At 42.7% G+C, this 15,568-nt stretch overlaps 1 protein-coding gene across 9 annotated transcripts in view; it reads right to left on the bottom strand.

Annotated features, from left to right (window-relative positions):
* Nucleotides 1–15,568, bottom strand: part of KALRN (kalirin RhoGEF kinase) — a 1,598,314-nt gene that overhangs the window by 356,561 nt on the left and 1,226,185 nt on the right. For all 9 annotated transcript variants that reach the window (XM_078682047.1, XM_078682045.1, XM_078682043.1 and 6 more), the window contains one exon: nucleotides 2,638–2,884. In XM_078682047.1, the coding sequence (XP_078538173.1) occupies nucleotides 2,638–2,884 (247 nt within the window). The remainder of the gene's footprint in view (nucleotides 1–2,637; nucleotides 2,885–15,568) is intronic.

Genomic DNA, 15,568 nt, shown 5'->3' with positions numbered 1-15,568 from the left:
CAGTGAGCATGTGACTCACGTCTGTGCATACCCTTCACGCTTAAGATGGCCACTGCAACAACTAAAGTGTAACACTTTAATTAATCTTAGCATTGGCAATCATGCGGACCACATTCCAGTCCTTCATTTTTCACCCACTATGCCATTCTAGACATACAGAACATTCCTCAGTTGTATAAAAATTATGATGGGGATTGTAATTATAACCTCCTTCATCACTTTAGGATTTCAGGTTGTGATTGTGGAAACCCTTGAGTACAACTGTGGCTCTACTTTTCAAATGGTGATGTGTCATTCATTCGCTGTTAAGTTTTTAGCCCCCAAAAAAATCCTTAGAAAAAACCCATACATTTTCAGCTGAGATTAGGGCACATTTTACGCAACAGACAGCTTAACGCAGGTAAACCACTACTATAAACAATTCTGCATCAAGGAAAGCACATACAACGAGACAAATCTCTTTCACCTGCTATGTTTTTGGATTACACTTTAAAAAAACATTGGATATAAACACAAACATATTCCAACAAAGTCACAGACCCCCTAAAATCCTTCAACATGAACCTATACCCATTTATCACCTGATTAAGTAACCCATGTAATAACCCGCTTTAAACGACAGACAAATTGACTACCCTTATCAAACTTAACTTGTCACACCAACAACTTGTTTGCAACACAGCGCTTGTTTCTGCATTGTTGGGGTCACTCACTGCCTTTCCCTTGTATTCATAGAAAGTTTTAATTATCAGGGTAGTCCATTTTCCACCATGGAATTTCATAGATCCTTTGGGTAGCGTCACGCTCAATATTTTTAGGTCGATGATTTAGTAGTGCGATACTCGAGACTCAGTTTTCTGGTCTCACTTTGTCACAAATGGTATACTATATATTGGAGTTTAAATAACAGCTCTGCAAATAGAAAACATCAAACAAAGTCTATAAGAACAGACCTGAGCGTAAACACCTAATGGTGAGTAATACTACTGAGCATTTATGGCGCGCTGATGATCAAATAAATTACTGTAAAGCACTCAAGCCACAGAGTAGAAGTTGTTATTGCCAAGCAGACACTCATGGCCAAAAGAATGGTGAACGACTGAATCACAGACCTCGAAATTCAACCCTGTGATTAACACACTCGGTCCTAATGACAGCAGACACTACCCTCAGAGCCACTCATGCAGGAACAAGTTATGTCAGCAGCAGCCCGAGGCCCTTCATGGGAATCTGAGATGTAAAGAGGGGACCACCTTACACTGGGTACCGGCTAGATTAATGTGTATAGGCAATTCATATCCCATAAAAAATCAATGCTGAAAACCTAAAATAATAACCAGGTTAAAAGGAAGATGGGTGAAAAACATGAAACTTAACGGTTTAGGTGTTTAAATCTTGACCGCTCGGCTGGCTGGCTACTCCTCTGCCCCTAGGAGGGTCCATGGAACAAAGCACACCCTGCCTGTGTGAACAGGGATTCCTGGCAGTACCACAAGCCCCACTGATGCCCCCTCTTTGGGGTTCTACGGGGAATCCTTACTGTGTCCTTCTCTGCATTTCAATGGGAAGCCACATATCCTTTACATTCCCCTCCAAAGAGAGTCTGGCCACGGTTCTGTGCTCTGCCTTCATCTGTTCCAGACTTTACACATCTAGTGAAATCAGCGCACTTGGGGTATGGATCTGGGAAACACTCTTAATCTGATGGCGGTGGCAGGGTACCAACGTACTAGAAATGTAGGACCATTTGTAATACACAAAGAGCAGTGATGTACTTTGCTACACAACATAGCAGTCTCCGTTAAGCACCGGCTGCAGAGAAATGTGTGAAATGGGAGTGACCTGTTTAAAAGCCAGTAGAGACAACTCAATCTTTCATCTTTTCAGTACCCTTGAATTGATAAGGTTATGTGGGAACTCTACCGGAACAATCCATAAGCCACGCGAGTGAATAACACATTGTACCACTAAATTTCCACTTATATAGGCGCTTCACATCCAGATGATGTGCTTTTGCGGACAGGCAGCATGTAGCTCCATTGGAGCGCTATGGGTGGAATAGCGCGTGTCTGCAATCTGGCTAGTATGGGAAGTGTCTCGATGTTGTACGTGATAGCCTGATTGTGCTCTTTTCTGCGAAGGCACGTACTGAAGCGAAGAGCAGGCAGAGGTAGAATGCTTAATCATTACCTGCTGGGTACAGGCTGATAGTGCGTGAGAGCCCAGTGCGGCCTACAGTACCTGAAGAGCACACCAAGACCTCATCCTGCTGCATGCAGAGGTTTCAAAATGAACACAGATTCTCCAACCAAAAATGAACTGGTAGGTAACAGAGCCAGCATCCGTACTTGAAGAAAGATCTGACAGATGAAACATATGTATCCAACAATTTAGATAATTGTGAAAAGATTACATATCACACAACCCCTCCCCCTACCTTATATGTTGGAATAGAGCTTAAGCCACTTTCTTCCCACGTTCTATTGACCTAAAGAAACTGGAAGTGAAATCAGCCCTTGTGCCATATCACCGCGTATGACATCAGCGCGAAATACGATGTAGCTAACTGCAGTGCACTGCCACTGCTGTCCAGGTTACATACACCACAAAGACACAAACCAGCAACAAACTGCCTACCTTTTCCTGATGGGAAAAAGCATTCCATCTCCACACTGCTGCGCGAGTGAGAGATGCAGAGAGTACTGCTGGGTACCAGGCCTTCCAGGGGCGGGCTCCGGTCAGTTGTCCGCACCAAGCACCAGCCGGGCCGCTCGCTGGGCCTTTCCAGCAGCTCCACCGTCTGCCCCACCTGGATGCTCAGCTCGGTGCTGTTGCCGGCAATGAAGTCTTGTAGTACCACAGTCAGCTCACAACCTCCAGATAACTGAAGAAAAGAGGGGATACAATTTAAAATTATGCATATTTATTTTTCCCTAATCATCACAGCCTTCGTAATGACAGTTTGTTTTTAATCCATTTGAAATGAAATATTCACACTTTAAATGATGGAAAGGCTTTTAAAAACTAGTAAAAGTTTGAATTCTGAAACATTCGTGTCTGTCCTTATTTTAAGTGGAATGGCCAGGGCTGGTTTCTCTTCCCAGTCTGCCTCTGCCTCTGCCTCTTTTTGCTTAACCCTTTCTGTTGGCCTTAGGACTCTGAGCACTTTACCACTGCTGCCCATTGCTGAAGTGCATGTTCTTCTCCCCTAAACATGATGACATAGGTGTATACCTGATTGACATATTTGTTGTACTGATATGTTGTAAAGTGGTATACCATATAACCAGGGTCAGTACTTCAAATGCCCACTAGTGGCCAGCAGCACCTTTCAAGCCAGTTTCAGGCCTGCCACTACAGTGCCTGTGTGTGCATTTTACTACCACTTCGACTTGCCATTTAAAAGTACTTGCCATGTCTTAAACTCCCCTTTTATCACATATTAGTCACCCCTCAGGTAGGACCCAAGTAACCCTAATGGCAGGGTGCTATGGAAGTAAAAGGTGAGATATGTGCCTTTACGTTATGCATGTCCTGGCAGTGATAGCCTATTTTGTTTTTCACTACCGAGGCCTATCCTTCTTATATGCCGGCACTGGGAATTCCTTAATATACATTTAAGCTGTAATTCCTGATCAGAGAGGAGTAGATTTTTCATGTTTTATGTGTTTAGAATGGTAATGATAAATCCTCCTTATTGGGGTAAGTTTGATTTAACATTACTGTTTTACAAATGCTGCTTTTAGAAAGTGGACATTTCCCAGAACTTACTGCTCTTCGTGCCCGAAAGCCTGCCTCCAAAACAGGTCTGAGCCGGGCAACAGCTACTCTATGTATATACCCGCATGACAGCCACAAACACAGGAAGGAGAAGAGAAGGCTCACACTCACATCTGAATAGGTTGTGTCCCGTCCACACACAAAGCACTAATTTACCCCCCAGGGTTAGCCTGGGAGACAGGACTGGGTGAAAGACTTAGTTTACAAAGTCAGTGGTTATCCTGAAACTCTGGCATGGATCCTGCAAGAGCTTCTTTGGACACATCTAATCCATAACAACGTATGGGACAGCTAATTTCTTAAAGACTATGGCAGAGAGGGGAAAATACCAGATTTACACAATATATTTACAAAATCCAATACATATCATTATGACGGCAGGTCTACTGATAGAAAACTAATTACAAAGCATTATTATAAAATTTACTATCAATAGATTATGCAGTATGTGCTTCAATTTCAAAGAGAATTGCAGGTATTAATTAGGATCACGTTTTTTACTAGCCAATTGGAGACACTCCAAGCTATGTGCAGGTTGTTACAAGTAAACATTGGTATTATAAAAATAAGTCAGAAATTTGCATCTCCACAGGTCTGGCAGGAAAGTAGCACTCTTTTTGGCTAGAATTTGTTGTAACTAAAGAGTCAACAGCATATTAGTTAACCCTCTAAGTGCAGCCGTCGGCCAATGGCCAACAGCCATACTCATTCCCCAGTGCGTCTGTCTGCCATTGGTCGATAGTGGTGAGGGTTATAAAGGCTCCTCTGGTGGTCTGAACCAGAGGGAGTGCTTTATTATTATTTTTTTCATCAGGCTGCTCAGGAACAGCTTTCTGAGCAGCCTGAATGTATTTATTTTTACTGTAATGACGATCAGAGTGCGCTGTTTTCATTTCAGTAAACTGAAAGTAAAACGAGCCATGGGCTTGTTTACTTTCAATTAATCCGTTCTCGGGGATCTCCCATTTCCAATTATACTTCCGCCCAGTGGATCCCGGTTTGGTGATCGCCACAGTCGAGTGATCCCCAAGTAGGGACCCACCCACCAGGGATAGGGAGAGCGGTCCCCAGGGCAAAGACTTGTGCTCCCCATGGAAATTGTATTATTTCAATCTTTCTGCCCCTCCCCCCGGACAATTAGCCCTGATCTGGGGGTGGAAAGCCTACGAGAATCCAGGGATATTATATATATATATTATATATATGTTGCCCAACATGGCCAAGGCTATGCCATGGAGAACAGCATTGGCCACGTAAAGAAAAAAAATGAGAGCAAACCAATTTTGAGAAGCGAAGTATCTTTTCCAATGGAAACTTCATATCTCAATCACATATATATTTGCCACTCCATCACATTTAGCTACATAGTCACTTACAATAAAACGGTGATGGCATAGCCTAATGCGCCGGCCCATGGATACTCAAATTGGGGCTGCATTATGACAGAAACCCCCTTAGGATGGTGGCCTGTATGATATATAGATCCTCTGTCTGAAGGAGATACAATAATCTGTGGCCATCACTGTCTCCCTGGCACTTAAAGGGACACTTGGTCCACCAGATAGAAGATCTGCGGGCTCTATTTAGTTCAGAAAGTATATCATGGGCACCATCTGGTACCACAGACCATTTTGCAGTGGCTCTTGGTTGCAATTGCTACCTTGTTGATGTTCGCAATCCCTGTCCTCTGCTCTGCTACCCTTTCCATTTTGGCTTTCAACTTTCCAGATGAAATTTTACCACCTGGGTGATTGTGCTATTTTTCGTTTAACTCATGATGTTAGTTTTGAACATAATATAAAATGTGCAAAAACTTTTAAGAATCCCAGCTTCTGCAGCAAAATAGAAAACCCTGTGTGCACACAACTATTCAATGCAAAAAAACAGGCCTTTCAATGTTAACACGGAACATTCGTTAATATGGCACCAGAATGTAGGTTAAGTTAAATTGGTACTTATATACTTCATTTAAAGATTTATAACGATTAAGTACGATTACCTACTACAAAATTTGTGTTTAATAATTGTGCTATTTAAAAGTAGACTTATACTAATTTTTAAGAAAAAGTGTTTTGGTTTACAAATGAAATTCGCTCTAGCAAAGGGCATGTGATGTCAGTTCCACTGCCCCTATAGAGTTGGTGAAATTACGAACCTTAGAAAATATGGGGAAGCATTATGAACGGGTGAAATCCTTTTTTAGGTCTTGCCTGTCAATGCGCATGCGCATTGAGCTTGCGAGACTATGGGGGCTTAAACAGACTTTAACCAACTTGCAAGTCGATGGCGATTCCTTGCAGTGCCCGTGAAATTCAAGCTCAATGCGCAAGCGCATTGACATTAAAAGCGCGTGCACATGCCACCAGCCGCCTGCCTTGCATTACACATCAAAGGCAGCCCAGCCTCCCTCCCGAAACCCCTGCTGCTTCACACCCTCATCGCAGCCTGAAATCGCCGCCTGTTCCCTCAGCCGCACTCCTCCCACACCCCCGCTCCGCCCCCTCCCCTGCCTGCCGTGTCGCATTTCTCCTCCCCCCTCCCCACAGCAATGCCCTCCGTCTTGGCTCGCTAAACTACTCGCTGCCTCCTCCCGCTCTCCTTAATCCGCTCTCCCTCCTCCCACACCCCCGCTCCGCCCCCTCCCCTGCCCGCCGTGTCGCATTTCTCCTCCCCCCTCCCCTTCTCTGTCCTCCCTCCGTCTTTTTACATAGTTATTCAATCATGTATCAAAGCTGATTTTTACAAAAAAATAACTGAACACGCATGTGCTCTTGGAGTGTCTGTTCTCTTTCAAATCCCATCTTTTAAGTAAAATTATGCTCCCTGGGACATTTCTCCTCCCCCCTCCCCACAGCAATGCCCTCCGTCTTGGCTCGCTAAACTACTCGCTGCCTCCTCCCGCTCTCCTTAATCCGCTCTCCCTCTTCCCACACCCCCGCTCCGCCCCCTCCCCTGCCCGCCGTGTCGCATTTCTCCTCCCCCCTCCCCTTCTCTGTCTTCCCTCCGTCTTTTTACATAGTTATTCAATCATGCATCAAAGCTGATTTTTACAAAAAAATAACTGAACACGCATGTGCTCTTGGAGTGTCTATTCTCTTTCATATCCCATCTTTTAAGTAAAATTATGCTCCCTGTGATGTTTTAATTTAATGAAGGTGAATATTTTTATGTCATTAATTTGCTGAACTCATTCAGAATTGGCGTGACCACGATGTCCTCGATCCGATACAATTACTCAGATTGTGTCTGCTGCTATAAAGATCATGCCTTTGCCTCCACGTTCTTCTTCCTGGCTCTAGTCCTTATTACAAGATGTTAGATTTTTACGTTGCTGCACTCTCCTGCTCTCTAGAGATGTGGCCTAACGACCAGAGCAGCCATCTAAGTCACGTAAATACAAAACATGTTGCATTCCAAATGCTATAGGTGTCACATTCACAAAAGTTATAACTATTGCCATTGTAAATGACAAAGCTATTTTAAAAACCAGCAAATAAATAAAATATTTGTCATTTACAAGACCAATAGCTCCAACTTTTCTAATGCGAGACCTATTGCATTTCCAATGCTTGTTCAACTACTTGCTATCAGGCTAGTCATGCTGGAAATGAGCAGTGAAAGGTTTTCAATGTGGTCAATAGTTTCCCTATGATGTCGCATCACCTGTACCCTACTGATCTTAGGCACGGGTGCAAAGAGGTGAAACAATGGCGTTTCAGCTAGCAACAATCTATGGAGCTCGTCTGTGCTGCGATATCACAGCGGCGCAGAGCTGGCCTTTGTTCTTACTGCGGAGATAGCATCAGAGCCTGCCCTGTGAAACAGTAAGCGCAGAAGCCCAAGGATGTTCTCGTGAACTCGTAGCCAGAGCTTCCTAACACCAGGAACACCAAATACTTGGGCACCTTGGTCTTTATTCCGCCATCAGCGCTTTATTCGAGCACCTACTCTTTCTGCCTCTTCACCCCACTTTTGAGGGTTCATTTTCCTCTATCTCCCTTGTCGCTGTTTTCCTAATTTTCTGTTACTCCGTTTTTTCGTCTTTTTTTCTTTACAGGCTAATTTTCTTTTTTTTGTTTTGTTTAAAAAAGACATCCCGTCCCCGGCGCAAATTAAGCAGAACGCTCTGTCCTTGCATCCAAGACCTAGAAAGGATCGAGTGTACAGTGTGTTCTTAACGAACGCTTTACTTGCATTTTATGTTACCTTGAACAAAGAGGCAAACCGAATTAAAGGGAAAAGTTTAATTTCCACAAAGTGGCGTCCTTTTGGCATAGACCTGGCAATGACGTCACATACCACTTGTTTGTAAGTCAAAACAGACCCTCCTGTCGGTGTCCGTTTTTCCAATATCAGTTGCCATTACAGCATATTGGGGCGATGGCATCCCCTGTGCATACATCATCTCCATGGAGATGGTGAATGAGAGGCTTGCTGTCACTGTGCATGGACTGGCCTCCGGCCAGGACCGTTCTATGTGTATATTTGTTTAGAGGGCGGTGTGGAACACAAACGGACACGTTCACAATCAGCACAGCATGTTATCTCTCAAATGCAGCATCCGTGCGACTTATCTCCGAAGGGACCACGCAGCCTGCTGTGGTCCAACGTCTTCCAGAGTCACGTCAACATCTGCAAAATGGACGCTAGGAAGAGGTGCGCGGGACAGCGATTCTCTTCATCCTATACATTAGAATGTCCCACTATTGTTGCATTGTTCTTCTATTGTGATTACATCTCTATTATATATATAGAACACAGCAATATTTTTCTAATCAGAGACAACAATGGGCAGGTTTATCATTGGAAGAGCAACACCGAGTTCCACTTTGCACTCCAGCCTCTTCAGGTGCTTAGTTTTCACAAAATATGCACTGATTGCTGCAACATAGAGTAAGCTACATAACAGAACAGAGCAGGAAATTACACAGTGGTATTCACAGGCTCCCAAAATCCATCTCTAGGCCATAGAATACAGACATAAAGGGAGCAAATCCTTAAGACAAGTGGTCATAATCTAAACTTATTTATAACAATATCACAGAAAGAGGGTATCCGCAGATAGAAGAGAACATTCTTACTTTTCTGGATTCAGAAAAATAAAGGGACAATACGATTTTAGGTTACACTTAGATAAGTTAAGGTGCATAAAGCTACCACGTGCCAAAAAACAGGGGCTTTTATTAGGATTTTATTTTACCTTATTAGAGAACCCTAGAAAACGTTATCCAGGTATTTACTTAACAGTGCACCATATGTAAAATATACTTATGTTGCCCTTTTAAGTAATCAATCATCTATCTATGTTTAGATAAAAACAAGGAATTTCAAGTGGGATCCTAAATAGTTATATGGCTCGGTACAAAGCTCACATTAAATTAGTCTTGTTGTGTGCCACCCAAAAGGATGCAACTGATCACTAAAAGTTATTAATTGGTTTCCTTTTCAGGATTTTCTTTCATCTTTTTTCAAAACACAATATCATGCCTGTAGCAAACTCAGTCCACAATTATTTGCGAATTATTCCTGTCCTGAAAAAAGGTCACAAACTTTCAGATTGCCAGAAGATTGTCAACACAATTAAATGACAGGTTTTGCTTACCATAACTGCACCTAACACTGATCTCTGATGTAAAAATCAGTATTAGGCACTAACCAAACCCAATCGTTTCTTGCACTTGTCTATTATAATATGTTCACTGTGGCCACTGTTTCACCCATTAACTGACAAGTGTTCATGAGCAACTTTTTACATTTATTCTATTCAAAATTACCATAAAGCATATTTTACTTGTACTGTGTTATTAACAAAGATCCAAACCACTTCGGACCAGAGAACTATGGGGTGACGTATCAACATCTTGTTTGAGTGTTACTTTACCATCTACACATTGCTTAATGCACCTCTAAACCTGCCAAACATGCATGAATACTAGTGCACACGAGCAGTCACTCCAAAGATATCCAGCCAAAAGAAGGAAAAAAATCTCATGACCAAATAGTAAGTAGAGGACTACAAAATAGCTTTTCACTAAAAGATTGGTTTTATTCATGCATGTATCTACAATATGAATCCTAGCGCGACGCTGACTATCCCAGTTATCCTTAATATTGGGTTGAAATGGCTAAGAATGTTGTAGAGTAAATAAAACTGCCTCCAATACATTACAACATATAATCACAACTTTGCTTGTTCAACACGTAGGGTATGCTTAAACAAGTATCTGAGTATCCCTCCTTACGTTTCTATGATGGACAAATGAGATTATTCATAAATAACAGCTTTGAAGGGGTATTAGAATTACTGAAGCTAGATGTATCTTAATAATCATAAAAGCAAACATTTGATTATAATTCTAACATCTCAATATTACATGGATATCTCACTACCAAAAAAACTGAAAAACTGTGCACATTGTGCTTTTTATGACACTTTTGATTTTAACACTAATCTATTTAATAAGGTAAACATGTTTGCATTGTTTGAGTATGCCTCATTGTGAGAGAATATACATATATGCTTGTTTTGCTTCCAGTGGTAATAGCAGCTGGATACTGGAGATATGGCTCACAACAGAAGAGAAGAAATTGGACTATAAATCACTCCTTCAGGAGTCATTGTGTCTCTAGACTTGTATGTATATCCAGTCACTTGGTGGAATATTGGGTTGCCCTATTTTTGTGTGGTGTTTTTATAGTGGTAATGTGTTCTATTGTGTGTTTGTGCTGCTGAGTTTTGGTTGCATTATTGCAATGTGTTGGTTTGTGGTGCGTTGTTGTATTGCAGTCTGTTTTGTTGAACCTGTTCTTTCGTGTTTTTTTTTTTTTTACTTTTTCTGTGCCATTGTGATATACTCCGTTTTCTTTAGCTGTGTCTGTTACTGCTTCCACTTTTTCAGCCAAAAGAAGTACATGCCTTGAAAGTTCTTGTAATAAGCAACAATTTACCACTGTGTATGGTGGGAAATTAGGATTTATAACTACTTACAGTCACCCAAACAATGTGCTAGACATTGCGTCTTAACTTAGCAGTCGCACTGCTCATTTTATGGGATACGTCCCTAGTGCTTGCTGGAGTAAGATTTTGGACAACACTGAATGCTATAACCCCAAAAAATCAAAACACTTTCTTCAACAGAATGAAATGATTTACGAATGGGAGTGAGGAACAGTGGAGAGGCTCATATAGAGAAATCCAGATATAAACAAAGAACGACAGAGAGAGACAGGTAAAAGAGGGGCAAATAAAAATCCAAAAGAAACAGACCGAGTCAAAATATATGGAAAAGTACAGAAAGATTAAAACACAGTTGGAGAGCATGATACAGGGTCTGGAAAAAAAATTGAGGGAAACCCGATATACAGAAAAAAAGAGCAAGAGTAGAAGGCAAAGAGATAAATAGAAGAGTAGAATGAAAGGTAGCAAGAAAGAGGCAAAAAGAAAAGGCAAGAATGCACAGTAGTTAGAGACAGACAAAGGCAAAGATTAAAAAGATACAGAAAGAGAAAAGCGCGGAAACTTCTAATAAAAAGACATACAGTGAGAGAAACAGAAAGTAAAATAGAGAGAAAAGGGGATAGAGAGAAAAGGGGATAGAGAGAAAGAATAGCAGACAAACAGATAAAAATGTCTGTGAGGGTAAAATCGGAATAAAAAGAATGGAAGAAATTCGGACAAAAGGAAAAACTTAGAAAGACAAAGGCAGTGAAAGACATCGATAGATATAGACAAAAGAGATGAAAGAGACAGAAACAGCACAGCTAGCGAGACAAAGACAGAAAGATACAGTGAGTGTAAGAAGAGAAGGGAGAAGCAGGAAGAGTGCCATCCTGCCATAAAGCAAATGTGTATTGTCGGCAGAGTTTATAACTCACAAATCGCTAGTCGCTGTTTGACGTTGGTATAGGAGGCTGTGAACTCGGAAGAAACGTTTTCTTGCCTTCTGACACTGTGCACCTGTGTACAAAGGATCTTTTTTCATATCCGCGCCAATAAATAAAATGCACAAATTACCAAAGCACATCGCGTCCTTCCTCTGTTGGCCTGGCTGCGTTGTTGACCATATGTTCTGACGATTATGGCACAGCCGTACTGGGGACTGGAAGCTGCACCTGACCCACACGGTGAGATTTTTTACCAGATAAGATTATTTCGCAATGACGTTGGGGTACAGAGGCCAAAAGGAAACGGGGCACGTGCCACAAAACGCGACTATCTTTTAAGTTAATTGTCAACAGTTTGGTTTGACGGACGGAATCAATGGATGAAAACAGAAAAAGCTTGCCATCAGTTTGTGCAAATGTTGTGACACTTTTATTGGTACCAAACGATTACAAAAAAAGGATGTACAATATAGTACCGTTCAAAGTCACAAAGAAAGCTACCCAACATATGGCGAGAATTGGCGTGGTGGGAAAAAGCGTGGATGCAGGTTGGAAGAGTGAGGAAGTAAGAGTGAGAAAGCAATCATGAGGGAATTCTATCGATGGCAATTGAGCAGAAATATTTTGGCCCGCTTTCAGTTCACCAACCATCCGACATGCGTGTTCTTTACAGCACTTTAAAAATACGTAGATACGCATGCAGAACAGCAAAGCAACATGCCACAAACAGCCCCAGAACACAAATAGTGCTTCGTGCATCATGAGCTGCGGCGCCTGCGTCCTGGTGTGCATGCATCCTCGATTAAAAAGACTTCTACGAATGAATAGCAGGTCTAAATTGGCAGACCCACAGCAAACTCCGACATGAACACTCAGTGAAATAAACACTAGCAGCTGACGTCTGCTGCGAGCTGCATGCCACTGATTGGAATCGCGGCATGACCAATTCGGTCTTTCATCCGTTCGAGGTAGGTAAACGGAGAAATGTCGACACCTATTCGAATAATGCTTTGAAAAACCGTCAATCTAAAAAGCCCGGCAGGTATTATTGATTTATGTTACTGAGTCATTAGGGAGGTGTACATTGCAAACCGAGTTCCCTTCACTCCATAGGCATAAAAGTCGAACCACATTCAAGAAATTGACGAAGCAGAAATGCACTGGTAGTCTCAGGGAAGACAGTCCCACTAAACAGCGGTCCAAAAAGTACATCTGGGTGAAGTTACGTGCGCAACAAAAGACAACGACCACTATCTATCTACACGGCCTTAGGAAGCCTGCAAGCTGCGCCAGGTTACTTTGCAGTGGATTCGAGCTATTAAAAGCGCAGTATGTTCCGAGTTTAAGTTTCGAACTCCTTGTTTTAAAAGCAGCGCAGCACCGACCCCCCACAACCGCACCTTCCACCCGCCCAGCGCCGAAATAGACTGGTCTGGCCACAATTGCCATAAATAGCCTCCGTAGGGGGAAACACGTACAATTAACTCTCCGCAAACATCCTACCGGCCGTGGCCGTGGCCGTCTGTCTGTCTGTCATGGCGGCGCCGGCAGCCTCGAGCGCACCTCTGCAGCTGAAGCAGGTGTGCCTCCGAGCCACCCGTGCGGGGGACGTCACTGCTTCCGGCCGGCCAGCAGGTTGCCATGGCAAGTTACACAGTTCACCTATTTTGCGCTTTATTTTTCCGCGATGGCAGGCAAGTTTGCACCATCATGTTGGTTTTTAATGCCAACTGTTCACCCTGGGCACAGAGCGATACTAATTCACCTGCTGGACTTTTTAGACAAAGAAAGAGGGAGGCGATTATTGATTTAGACCTTTACAGAGATCAACAGCTTGAAATGAATACATAATCAGTACATTATTATACAACTTACAACAATATATGATTTGTATGGATTTACTATCTTAACACCACATAAATAAGAGATGAGGGCAATACTTTGCCTGGATCTTATTTGTGGTTTCTCTTCAAGTCCTGGTTCTTAAATTCAATTTGAATAAGGCCCAATGTCTGCAAATTTCAAGAGGTAGCACTACTAGAGTCATTCATGAAACCATCCACACTGGAGAAGCCCACCTTCAATACGTCAGAAGGGTGGTTCTGATCTACCGGTAAAAATCAACACCCTCAGTAATCTGGTGAGCAGTGGCAGAGCAAGGTCAGTTGGTACCCAGTGCGGAAAATGTCTGGTCACACCCGGCTTGACAAAAGGGCAAAAATATGTGTTTAAAACATATTTTTACACTGCTTCAATGGCACTCCAGATGAAGAAAACAACTCCTTCTACAAAAGTTCTGATAGTGTAGCCAGTGTAGTATATAAGAGATCACTGTTCATAAATTGTTCATGGTAATGTATTTATTTGAAGAATCTGCACGAAGCAGATTGTTCGTAACCACGCCGATTGCGAATTATCCCCTGATGAAGGGACAACGTCCCGAAATGCATAGGGATATCATCAGTGCAATTGGATATTTTGGAACACGATACATTTACATGTTCTTTTGAATGAAGTCGCTATGAATACAATATGTGATTCTTCAAATAAATACATTACCATGAACAATTTATGAACAGTGATCTCATATATACTACACTGGCTACACTATCAGAACTTTTGTAGAAGGAGTTGTTTTCTCCATCTGGAGTGCCATTGGAAGTAGTGTAGGAGGTTCCTACACTCCCCCAATTTTTCTGTTCAAATTCTAGCATCCTGACTGGCCAGAAAGGACCATTCCTCGGCACCCGAAGATACCTATTACCTGTAAACCACGTTTATCTTTGTTAAACTTTTCTAAAGGGTGTGCCGCACTCCCACCCCATTGTTCATTTAAAACATATTTTTACCATTTTGTCACCCCCTCAGTCATGACACAAGGGGTGGCCCACACCCACGCTCACAGTTTACCTGGATTACTGTGAATTAAATCTGTGAGAGGGCACGGTATTACCACAAGTCTTCTAAAATGAATTCTGCCACTCATCACACCTCTGGACCTAGAATATATATCCTTGGTTGGGACAGGCAACAAATCTTGGTCAGAGGACAAAAACCTGCCTGGGAGCTCAGAAAGCGCAGTTGGGGGATTAACTGCTGAATTAGCAATATGGGAGCGGACATGAACAGTTGGCAGAATAAAGAGCAGCTTTAGCACTACCTCTTTTGACTTGGGATACCAGGAAGGGCCAAGACTGCCAGGGCTGTCCCAGACAACCAGGGCCCCGTCACAGTAGGCAACAGAGCTGGTTTAGATCTTGTCAGTTGGGAGGAGAGCTCATCTAAATAGTGGAGTAGAAAGTCTAAAGAGTTGAAGACAGGGGCAAATGGGTTCTGCCTTTTTGAAACAGTAAGGAGAAGGTGATTTGCAGCTAAAGGAGGTGAGGAACGGTGAAAATAGAGTCAAGATTGGTTGGGAAATTTCTTGAATTACTGGCTAGTGCACAGGATAAGTCTGGCACCTCAATCACCACCTCCTTTGAACATTCCTGGACCTGCGATGACGAACTAATGAATACGGTCTTGCTAGATGAAAGACTCCTGCTGACTCCTACTGGAAGAAGATTCACTCAAGGTCTTCTGAATGCTGTTGGCACTCAGGGACTGACCTGCTCTGCAAGGATCAAGTGGTCGACCTCCTATTTATCTGCATCAGGGACAAAAACATGGGGCTCCGAGACAGTCCAGCTGGCCAGAGCGGATTAATGGCTGCAGAGAGATCAGGTGCCCAGAGTCTGTCAGCTCGAACTAGAAGTTGCAGGACTGTCCAGAAGGCACTTTCCTAGCAGTTCAAGAATAAGTTCAAAGGTAGAATCTTTTACCAGAAAGACCCGTGCAACAGTGTCAGAATAGGGAGTTGTGGGGCAATGCTCCTTCATCTAGCCAACAAACCAATAAGCCTTGA

The sequence above is a fragment of the Lissotriton helveticus genome, chromosome 3_1 (genome assembly GCF_964261635.1).
Source record: "Lissotriton helveticus chromosome 3_1, aLisHel1.1, whole genome shotgun sequence".
NCBI lineage: Eukaryota > Metazoa > Chordata > Amphibia > Caudata > Salamandridae > Lissotriton > Lissotriton helveticus.
This window is presented reverse-complemented; position numbering and strand designations above follow the sequence as displayed.